Source organism: Salvia miltiorrhiza, chromosome 8 (assembly GCF_028751815.1).
Source record: "Salvia miltiorrhiza cultivar Shanhuang (shh) chromosome 8, IMPLAD_Smil_shh, whole genome shotgun sequence".
NCBI lineage: Eukaryota > Viridiplantae > Streptophyta > Magnoliopsida > Lamiales > Lamiaceae > Salvia > Salvia miltiorrhiza.
The window spans coordinates 26,040,993-26,053,587 of NC_080394.1; the positions used below are offsets into that span (position 1 = coordinate 26,040,993).

General features: G+C 31.6%; 1 protein-coding gene across 1 annotated transcript; it reads left to right on the forward strand.

Annotated features, from left to right (window-relative positions):
• Nucleotides 1–656: 656 nt before the first annotated feature.
• On the forward strand, nt 657–1,331 carry LOC130998247 (uncharacterized). The gene has a single exon (XM_057923679.1). The coding sequence runs from the start codon at nt 657–659 to the stop codon at nt 1,329–1,331; it is 675 nt and encodes a 224-aa protein (XP_057779662.1).
• Nucleotides 1,332–12,595: the final 11,264 nt, after the last annotated feature.

Genomic DNA, 12,595 nt, shown 5'->3' on the forward strand with positions numbered 1-12,595 from the left:
ATGTATAGGATAAATTATCATGAATATCACGAGCGGTACTGGTGGTGGTGGCCGGATAATAGCTTAACATTTTTCGGTGATTTGTTATATTAGTTTGTTAAAATTGTATTATGTTTGTTTCCTTTTTATTTCTTAGTTAATTTTAAATGCTGAGTTTGAGTCAGTAGTCAAAGTATTATGAACTATTAATAATGAAAATTAGTTTCACTACAAAAAAAGTTCATATTAGTGAGGCTTGGTAGCTAATATTCGTGTCATAAAAATTAGTGGCGTTTGAAAGTGTAACTAATAGTAATTAGATACATCATCAAATGTCACTAATTTTTGTGACACGCATAATAGCTACCAAACCTCATGTCACTAGTGGAACTTTTTTTTGTAGTGTTTATTTTTGTACAAAATTAAACAAGTTTTTTTTTAAAAAAAATGCATAGATGTAGCCTTTTTTGTGCTTTCAATGTACTTGTTGTTGTTAGATCAATTGAAATGATTACTCTCATTTATTATAATAAGTGACGAGATATATATATTCTTAAGCTCATTAAAATTCTACTTGGACACAAAAACGAACTATACGAGCTATTCAAAATTAAATTTTTAGCTACCCTCATACAAATACATTTAGGTTTCATGCTTAACAAATTTAGCAGTCCCTAATGACAAATCTTGGATCCGTTCCCATAGAAAAAAAATGGGGGTTGGGTGACCGCGGCGGGTTGGGGATAATACTTGCAGAGTTGCAGACAAACAAGAAAAGAAAGTTGGGGAGGGATAATACTAGCACGTTCGTTATTAGAAACAGGGAAGCATTGGCAAAGATTTGGGATGCACCTGCCCCACATAAAGCAAAAGTTTGTGCATGGAGGATTTTGAGAAGTCGGCTTCCAACTTGTGACAACCTTTGGAAGAGGAAAGTGAAGCTGAATGAGGAAGAGATGATGTGCAATGCCTGCTTTCATTCTCCCGAATCAATCGACCATGTTTTTCTTGCCTGCCCGAAAACGGGGTTGGTGTGGGATGAAGTGCAAAAATGGTTGGGGAGCAGTTCAGTGCGGCCCCGCCATATCTCCTCTCATTTCGAAATGTTCACTAAACTGGGCAGGGGGAAGAATTGCGACAAGTTTCTTGAGGCGATGTGGATGTGTATTACTTGGGTTTTGTGGAAGCAAAGGAACGCAAGTCGCTTCGATGGGAAGGCGTGGAATATCAAAGGTACGCTCATGGAGATTAAAGCTAGATCATGGAGTTGGTTTAAGGAGTTCAAGACTTTGGAAAAAGATTTTGATTTCTGTAATTGGTGTTCCTTTGATTTGTTACCAAAGCTGCTGTAAGAACCATTCCTGGGTACCTCTGGTACCTGTTTCTTTCTCTTTTAATGAAATCTTTTTCTGATCAAAAAAAAAAAAGAAAGTTGGGGAGGGGACGGCCGGTGGGGGTAGTTTTGTTTTGTTTGAATTTCAATTTTTTATTTAGTTTAAGTTTTTCTTTTTCCATTTTTTATTATATTTTCTTTTAACTTTATGTTTTTTATTATTATTATTACTATTTCATTAAAGGTGAATTAGTCTATTTATATAAAAAGTAATTAAAATTAATATTTTATATATATATATATCATGACTATTATTAATTTTTTATTAAACAAAATGATTATTTATTAACATATTCTTCGAAATAAAATAATGATTTCTTAATTCATCATTATATGATGATTTTTATATTTTGGTATCAAATGAAACCATATCCATATTTACTATAATAACAGATAACAGACAGTCTAATAATTTATCAGTAAACCCCTCAAAAAAAAAAATCTCAGTAACAAGAATATTTTCATTCAATAGTTATCTATATTTGGCTGTTATGTATCATGCAAGTCACTGGATCGTTGATTGGTAAAATTCATCATGAAAAATGGCGTGGAAGATACGTGGCTAAAGTGACTCCGCGCTCTCCCGTGAAATTATGAGCAATTCTCATCAAAAGAGTATAAATAAAAAATATTTATACTTTTACAATTAATATGTGCTTGTTCAGTGATATACTTCTCTGTTTACCATCTCTCATGCGCTCAACGGCCAACGGCCGAGTTTGATTTCCAAGAGCAATAGTATTTTACTTTTATTTTTTAGTATTATTATATTCATTAAAACATTAATTTTTTTATATTAATAATTACTTTTTCTTACGATAATAATTACTTAACCAAATAAACGAAAAATACAAGTTTTCGTAAGTAAAAAATTATAATTATCTTAAAATGAAAAAAAATGTTCGACATCCTTCATGTCGATTATTATTTTTCATTACAACAATAATTATTTTAAATTATCCGTGTTCAACCGGCCTGTGACCCGCAACCTGCGTTCAAGTCGCTCCGGCTCTCATCCAAACCCGCCCCAACCCCCACCACAACTTCGTTCCGACCCGTCTCACCTATACTATACATTCAGTGTCACCCAAATTTTTGTCTTAATTTTTATATAGTACGTTCCAAAAAATCAAAATAAATATTACTGATAAAATCTATTAAAGAAAATAAATGATAAAAGCAAGATTTAGTCGGTGGGATTTCCCTGTCTGAAATATATATTAATTGTATCCAAGGGACCCATTAATTTTAGTTAAGCAAAGCCAAAAATGCCATCATATATCTTATTATAATTGATATCGAAACAATATAGAAAACACACAATAAACCAAAATCAGCATCCATAAAATTATGCAAATACACGTCATGTGTTTTTTTATGCAACCGGAGATTGAATTTTGGCCGTCAAATGAGCAATGTTAAAAAAGGAAGTGGTTATGATTTCAACGACAAATAACCACCATTAACGGCAGCTTTGTTGGAAATCTAATCCACGCTGATGCAAAAGGCTTTGGAAGATCATCAAAAGGCCCTATTCCTGCCGACAAATTAATCAAATAATCTCCCGATTAAATATTCTAATCAATATTTCTTCAAAAAAAAAAAAATTAATCAATAAATCAAACGCTGATATATATATTGTTGTAAATATATCTTCTAGATATCTCTTATGTGTTGACCAAGAAATCTCCCTAAAACCCTAGCTTCCTACTTGTATAAATAGAGATCTTTAGCCTCCATATTGAATACACTTCATTCGTATTCTCTTCTCTATTCTCTCACTTCTCTCTAGTTTATAACACGTTATCAGCACGATAGTTCTAGTCCTCTCATCTTCCTTCGATCGTAAAAAGATTGGAGGTATGCCCTAGGAAAGAATTGTGTCTTTCCAATAAGGTACGACTAATTTTCTTTTCATCTGAATTTCAATCCGTATAATTTTAGTAATCATCTAAATTCAGACGAAAGAAACTTTGAAGTATTAGAATATTATACTGTTTAATATGTTTATATCAATAAATTGGCTTGGAAATAACCAGAAAACGGAATCATGGTAACATATATGCTTTTGCATAAAAGTGATTGTTATTGAAATTTGTGCAAATTCCTCTTATGTTTGTGGTTTGATGCAAATATGTTATACTCTCTCCGTCCACGAAAAAACTTCCTATCTTTTCTTTTTGGGACGTCCACAAAAGAACTTCCTACCTACTTTTGGACTATACCCCACCACTTATAATCCTCTTACTTTTCACTTTTCACAACTCCAAATATTAATTATAACACTTTTTCACCACTCTCAATACACCCAACTACCTTTTATCCACACTCAATACACTCAACAATATTTTTTCTTAAAACCCGTGTCACTCCCTCCTAGGAAGTTCTTTCATGGACGGAGGGAGTAATTGTTTATTACGAATGATATAATTTTCGTTATCCTTGAAGAAATACAAATAATCCTAAAGGTTATAATTTGATGCTATTAAAATAGCATAATTATTATTTTCATAGAATATTAGATGTCTTGTTGAGCAATTAAACATTTAGATAATATATATATGATTATCCCTTATTTTTGTGCATAATTGCACGAATGACAAATAGCTTGGAAAAGCTTGTATCAATTTATTTTCTCAAAAAAAATTATGATATTATATTAACAATACAAAATGTCAGTAAGCGAAAGAAACTTAGTTTAATGATTCATGTAATATATATTACTTAGTATTTGTGATCTTGTTTTGATTTATGATGCCAATAGATTTAATCTCAATATTTTTGTGCACCCTTTCGGTGAGATGACAAACATATATAATTGGGTTTTAATTTTTTTGTTTGTTAAGAGTGCAAAATTTGATTGGATCTTATTCTACAAAATCTTGAATATGATTTACTACTACGTGGCAATTCTTGTTTCGCACTATTTTATATAATCAGTAAACTTCGATGCTCTACTACTTGAATCAGTATTGATATTATCATGTATTGGGATTTTTTTTAATTCATAGTGGATATATACTTTGTATATTATATATATATATATATATATATATATATATATATATATATATATATATACAGCGTATTTTTTTAAATATAATCTTGAAAAATAATTGATGTTATTTAAATAACACAAGTACTATTCCTGAAGAATATTACATTCAAGATCTTAAATTGATGCTATTAAAGTAACATAAGTAATATTCCTAAAGGATATTACATGCTTTTGAAGAGCAATTCATATTATATGCTCATGAAAATTAGACCTTGAGCACAAGTAGTGTTCTGAATAATATTACATTCAAGATCTTTTTTTTTTTGATCAAATTACATTGTAAATAATACAAACCACACACACACCCCACCTAGTGGTTATTGTGGCCGAGAGTACTCGAACCTGTGACCTCTTGGACAACAGGCAACCACCCTAACCACTAGGCCATCCCAAGGGGACTACATTCAAGATCTTTAGTTGATGCTATTAAAGTAGCACAAGTAATATTCCTGAAGAATATTACATGCTCTTGAATAGAAACATATATTACATGCTTTTGAAAATTAGACCGTGAAGGTCAAATGGCCCTAAAGGCCAAATGGTTGTACTCTTTTTTCCTTACTAAGTTTTTTTCCTACGAGGTTTTCTTAGTTAAGGTTTTTAACGAGACAACTAGTGTAATATATGCGTAAATATATGTGTCTTGTACTCTTTTCCTCTACCGAATTTTTCCTTTAAGGTTTTTGCGGAGAGGTTTTTAACAAGGCATAAACATCTATACACTAACATCATATAGAATCTTATGATATTTGTCTTGGTGATAGTGACAATACACAAATTATTCTTCAAAAGAAGAAGTATTTCCTTAAGTTTTGACATTAGATGAGAATAATGTTAACACAATATCAGGTGCATCAAACATCATTGAAGGCTCCGGAAGAGCGTGTATCATTTTGTCAAATGATACTAAATTAGATATTAAAAATGCCCTGTACTCTAGTAAGTTTAAAATGAACTTACTAAGTTTCAAAGATATCCGTAATAATGGATACCACATCGAGACAATTATGTGGAAGGTAGAAATGAATATCTTTGCATAAATTCTTTTGTTTCAGGCTATAAGCTGACAAAAGAAAAATTAGCATCACTACCTTCTGGAATGTATTATACATTCATAAAAGCAATTGAGACAAACCATGTCATGAACGTGAAGTTCAATGACACAAAAGCTTTAAGCTTTGGCATGATAGGTTTGGACATCATGGAGCAACTATGATGCGCTGAATAATCAATAATTCATATGGGCACAACATAAGAATCAAAAGGTTCTTTCTACAAATGAATTCCCATGTGATACTTGTGCGCAAGGCAAGTTAGTCATTAGACCTTCATATATGAAGGATAATACTGAATCTCCATATTTCTTAGAAAGAATTAAAGGAGACATCTATGGACCTATACATCCACCTTGTGGACCTTTTCGATATTTTATGGTATTAATTAATGTTTTTTATAGATGGTCACATGTATGCTTGCTTTCTACTAGAAATGCAACATTTGCTAGACTACTTGCTCAAATTATAAAATTAAGAGCTCAATTCACAGACAATTCAATTAAAAGAATTCGTCTTGATAATGCTAGTGAGTTTACGTCTCAAGCATTTTGAAAACTATTGTATGGCTATTGAAATTGAAATTGAACATCCAGTAGCTTGTGTCCATACTCAAAATGATTTAGCAGAATCATTGATTAAACGTCTTCAAATTATTGCTAGACCATTACTTATGAAATCAAAACTCCCAACTATTGTTTGGGGTCATGTCATATTACATGCTGCAACATTAGTTCGACATAAGCCAATCATGAATACTCCCCAATGCAAATTATTTTTGGCCGAGAACCTGATGTTTCTCAATTACGAACTTTTGGTTGCATGGTTCAAGTCCCAATTGCACCCCCACAACAAACAAAAAATGGGTTCCCAACAAAGACTTGGGATATATGTTGGATTTGATTCACCCTTGATTATAAGGTATATAGAACCTTTACAGGTGATTTATTTACTGCACGTTTTGCAGATTGTCATTTTGACGAAATGACATTTCCAACATTAGGAGGAACAAATCTACATCCAGAAAAGCACAAGGAACTCTCTTGAAATGAGAAAAACTTATCACATTTTGATTTTAGAACAAACAAATGTGAACAAGAAATTGAAAAGATCATTCATTTGCACAAGATTGCAAATCAAATTCCTGATGCTTTTGTAGATACAAGAAAAGTGACACAATCTCACATATATGTTGCAAATACTCCAGCTAAAATTGATGTCCCTGAAGGACATATAGCTTTGGCAGCAAATGAGTCTAAAATTCGTCAAAAACATGGTCGACCAGTTGGTTCCAAAGATTTTATGCCTAGAAAAAGAAAGGGGCAAGATGGAAACCAAACAATGACGAAAATGACTAATCAACCAAATAAAAATGATGTAATTTCTGAAGAATTGCAAGTATCTGAAAATCATGAGATCTCAATAAATTATTTACATCAGATACTAGAGAGAGAAAATATCATTGTTGATGATATATTTGCCTTTCATATAGCTCTTCATGTTTTAAATGAGGATCCTCAACTAAAAGCTGTTGCAGAATGCCAACAGAGACTTGATTGGCCAAAGTGAAAAGAAGCTATAGAAAGGGAATTAAATTCCTGTGATAATCGGAAAGTATTTGAATATATAGCCCTACCTCCGGAATCTAAAATCCATGTTGAAAACAAATGGATCTTTGTTAGAAAGAGAACCGAGAAAAATGAAGTTACGAGATATAGAGCAAAACTCGTAGCACAAGGTTTCTCACAAAAACCAGGAATTGATTATGAGGAAATATACTCTCCCGTAATGAACGCTATTACTTTCAGATTTTGATTAGTCTGGCTGTGTCACAAAGGCTTGATATACGCCTTATGGATGTAGTAACTGCTTATCTATAGGTGTCATTAGAAAATGACATATAAATGAAAATTCCCAAAGGATTTAAAATGCCTAAAGGATTGCAGTCAAAACCCAAAAGCATGAATTCAATTAAAATGCAAAAGTCGTTGTATATGTTGAAACAGTTTGGGCGTATGTGGTACAATAGACTGAGCGAGTATCTCTTAAAAGAAGGATACAAGAATAATTGTGTTTTCATTAAGAAAACCGAAAGTGGATTTGCAATCATAGCAGTTTATGTTGATTATTTAAATTTAAATTGGGACTCCTTAAGAGCTCAATAAAGCTGCTAAATATTTGAAGAAAGAATTTGAGATAAAAGATTTGAAAAAGATAAAGTTTTGTCTTGGTTTGCAAATGGAACGTATCCGTGGAGGAACGTTTATCCATCAATCCACATATACAGAAAAAGTGTTAAAACGCTTGTACATGGATAATGCACATTCATTAGCATCACCAATGGTCGTTAGATCTCTTGATACTAAGAAATATCCAATTCGACCAATTAAAGAGGGTGAAACAATACTTGGTCCAGAAGTACCATATCTAAGTGCAATTGGAGCGTTGACTTGTCTGACTAATAATACTAGACCAGATATAGCTTTTTCTGTCAATCTTCTAGCAAGATTTAGCGTTGCACCCACTTTGAGACATTGGAATGGTGTTAAGCACATTCTACGTTATCTAAAGGGTACCATTGACCTCGAATTATATTATCAAGAAAAATCTGATAATATACTCTAGTGGGGGTACTCGGATGCAGGATTTTTATCCGATCCACATGAAGCTAAGTCACAAACTAGATACGTTTTCACATGTGGTGAAACTGCTATATCATGGAAGTCTGTGAAGCAAACCTTGACTGCAACATCCTTAAATCATTCTGAAATCATTGCAATCCACGAAACAAGTCGAGAATGTGTATGATTGAGAAATGTGAAGAGTCGTGCGGGTTAGCTTCATCAAAGGCCAAACATACTGTTTTATATGAAGACAATGTTGCTTGCATCGCGCAACTCAAGGAAGGATACATCAAAGGCGATAAGACGAAACATATTTCTCTCAAGCTCTTCTACACACACGACCTTCAAAAGGGATGGCGATATAGACATTCAACAAATTCGCTCAAGTGATAATCTGGCGGACTTATTCACCAAGGCATTACCAACATCGATATTCAGAAAGTTGGTACACGAGATCGGCATGCGTCGACTCAAAGATATTCAATGATTTCAAGTTCAGGGGAAGCAGTTGTACTCTTTTTCCTTCGACTAGGTTTTGTCCCATTGGGTTTTCCTAGCAAGGTTTTAATGAGGCAACATTTTTGTTTTAGGGATTGGTCAATCAAGGGGAAGTGTTGTAAATATATCTTCTAGATATATCTTATGTGTGTTGACCAAGAAATCTCCCTAAAACCCTAGCTTCCTACTTATATAAATAGAGGTCTTTAGCCCCCATATTGAATACACTTCATTCGTATTCTCTTCTCTATTCTCTCTAGTTTATAACATATATATATATATATATATATATATATATATATATATATAGGCAGGGAGCGGTTAGGTTATAAATCACTTTTAGAGTATAAAAGGCTTAAGTAGCAAATACACCCCTAACGTTTATCCTAAAATTTAAAAAGGAAATAGGTCCTTAACATTATATTTTGTGCAACTAAATCCTTAACGTTCATAAATTGGAGCAAATAGATCCCTCAGTCTAATTTCTGTTAAGCTACCATTACTGAGTTCAATTTTTTGAGAAATTACCTAGGCACCACTGCGAACCCCCTCAGAGAAATCCTTGATAAGTTTGTTATAAGAACTTTTGAAGTCTCTCCAACTTCTTCTAAACCCGCATAGAATGATATGGCTCTCAAAAAATGATAAAAACTGAATTCAGTAACTGTAGCTTAACAGAAGTTAGACTAAGGGATCTATTTGCTCTAATTTATGAATGTTAGGGATTTAGTTGCACAAAACATAACGTTAAGGACCATTTTGCTTTTTGGGATAAACGTTAAGGGTGTATTTGCTACTTAACCCGAGTATAAAATAAAAGTGAATTTATACCATTGATATACACATAATCTAACAATTGAAATTTAATCTTTGTGTAATCGCTATGTAAATGTCTGAATTTTTATGTAAAATACGTTTGAATTCGCTGGGTAAATATTGTAATTTCAAAAATTAACTTTTTTGTTATCTATGAGATTCGAATTCAAGAGCATGAATTCATCTAATAAAGTTATGAATCTACCATAAATCTTCATGATCTCAGGCTGAAAATGATTCATATTTATATTTTATAATGAGTTTTTATATTTAGGGTTAATTGCCTGCAAAATATTGAACTTTCACCAAATTCTTATTTTGCATACAAACTTTAAAGGGTAGCTTAGTAATTATTGAACTTTCATCAAATTCTCGTTTTGTATACAAACTTTAAAAACTAGCGGAAAAGCTTTAAAATGCATAAAACTTTGAAAATAAATGAGTAGGCTGAGTTGCAAATTTGGCAGAATTTCAACTTAAGTGTTTGAATCGGTGAAGATTGAAGATGATCCTCGTTGTGTGACAAATTTGAATTTTCGGCTGAGGCTTCAATCTTCAAAGCTCCTGATTGGTTGATGATAGGGTGTATTTAGCAGTAGGAGCATGGTGCTTCTGAAAAGATAGCACGAAATAGGAAACTCTCTTGTTCAGGCGAGGACGATCTTCGTATCTACTGCATTTAATGTAGTTGTACTTGGCTTGAATACGTGGCATGTTTTAAACTTAGGTCTTCAGTTCGAGGAAGAATGTCTACTGATACTTGATTCAAGAATCAGTCCGCTTTTTCCACGTGGCCAACACTAGTATTCAGTCATAACGGAGTCTTCAACGAAATCTCGTCCTTCAAATACTTCAGTATTTTGTCTTCAGCCTTTTCAGTTCCAATCTTCAGTCAAGTGTCTTCAGTTCTTCGATCTTCAGTCCAGCGGTCTTCATTCTTCATTCTTCAATCTAGCTAGTAAACTAAACTTTAACACTTGAGTTCAAAAGGTTCTAGTCTATAGTAAAAGAAAAATCTAAGGGTTTTGGTATCATCAAAACAATGACAAAGATATTTCATTAATTTCCCAACACGTTGGTTATTTTATCGATCTGGTTGGGCTTGAAAAGTGTTGCCAATGAGATTGTCACGGACACTTATCGTGATATAGAAAATTGAGTGGATTTTGAAAATAGCCACTTGGAATAGTAAATTTAAAAATTGGTCGCTAAGATAAAAAATTTAAAAATTGGCCACACTTACCATTTTACCCTTCATATAAAAAAAATTAAAATTATCCACGAATTCACAATAAGTTGAATTCACAACTTACATTAATTTTAGTTGTGAATTCAAGCTTTAAAACTCGAATTCACAACTGAATAGCTAGTGTTGGTTATGAATTCGATTTTTAAAGTTTGAATTCACAACTAAAAATAGTGTTAGTCGTGAATTCAAGTTTTAAAGCGTGAATTCACAGTTAGAAATATTGTTAGTCGTGAATTCAAGGTTTAAATGAATTCACAACTCGAAATATTGTTAGTCGTGAATTCAAGCTTTAAAACTCAAATTCATGACTACCACTATTTTTAGCTGTAAATTCAAACTTTAAAACTCAAATTCACAACTACCACTAATTCTAGCTGTGAATTCAAACTTTAAAATTTGAATTCACAACTAGCTAGAGTTGTTGTGAATTCGAGCTTTAAAACTCGAATTCACAACTAACACTAAATATTAAGTTGTGAATTCAATAAATTGGTTGTGAATTCTAATTTTAAAACTTGAATTCATAACCAAAACAACTAATTGTGAATTCGAGCTTTTAAACTTGAATTCACAAGAATCACAACCAACACTAACGATTCGGTTGTGAATTCAGCGAGCTGGTTGTGAATTCATAGATTTGATTGTGAATTCAACAACAATAAATTGCGAATTTATAAATCTGATTATGAATTCAAGAACAATAAGTTGTGAATTTATAAATCTGGTTGTGAATTCAAAAATATTAAGTTATGAATTTATAGATCTAATTATTAAATTAAGAATATTAATCATATTTTTTTTCTCAATTCTTGAAAATCAACTTCTAATCATCAAATCATCTTTGCCCCAATTGAAATATTTTGTGAGCACTCACTTCACGGTGATTACGTACGTCAAAATTAACAAATTCAAAAAATATGTGTCTAATTTTTTTTTAAATAACAAATTCGAACAAACTTGGCACAGACATGAAGAAACTAAATATAAATATACACAATTCAATTCACCTAGTAAATTCGCATGATTAGGCTCAAGTAGCAGATGGAAAAGCTATTTTTTCTAGAAAAGCATATTGTTGTTCTGCCTTGGAAAAACAAATAGCAGGTGCATTCTTGCTATAGAAGAAGACTCTGCCGGCAACAAATTTATGAATAGAAGAGAGTCGTTCTGCCACGAACAACAGATAATTGAGGAATGAAGTAGATGATGGTGTGACTTGTGAGGAAGGGAGATAAATAGAATGACCATTTTTTTATTTTTTATGTTAGGGATAATTTTATATTTTTACATAAAAATTGATCAATTTTTAAAAAATTTATCCCATAAATTATTTTTTAAATTTACTATAGAATACTCAATAAGCTAGTTCCATATATTACCTCTAGAAAATTTGCATATTATGGAAATAATTTACCATGAATTAAACAAAAGCTCATTTATATATTATATAAACAATTGCATAATCAAAACTTTGAAAATAAAATCGAACAAGCCCCTCTGGGTTTCCCACTTTCTGCCATTTCAAGGAAAACGGGCCTCGAGGTTTGATTAACTCCTAAAGAATTTTCCCATATATGCTTCACTTATAATATGAACACATAAGTCATGCTCAAATTAGTACACTCATTTGTGCGATGCACGATAAATATTGAAATTAAATAATATATTTATATAAATAAATATAAATATTAAAAAGAATCAAAATATAAACAAATACAAAATATGTTTTATAAATAAAATAGAATAAATTAATTCACATCAATAACTAAATAACATCCTGAATTTGAAAATGTAAATTTTCAACTTTGTATAAAAGTGTAATGATAATAATAGTTATTAAATAATTTAAAAATTATTCGATAATGAAAATTAGCATTAACACATTATTATTGTAGAGTATTACACGTCATAAATAATAAATCAAAA

Excerpts from the sequence above, each read along its gene's own strand:
- LOC130998247 (XM_057923679.1), top strand. The coding sequence starts at position 657 with ATGACAAATCTTGGATCCGTTCCCATAGAAAAAAAATGGGGGTTGGGT.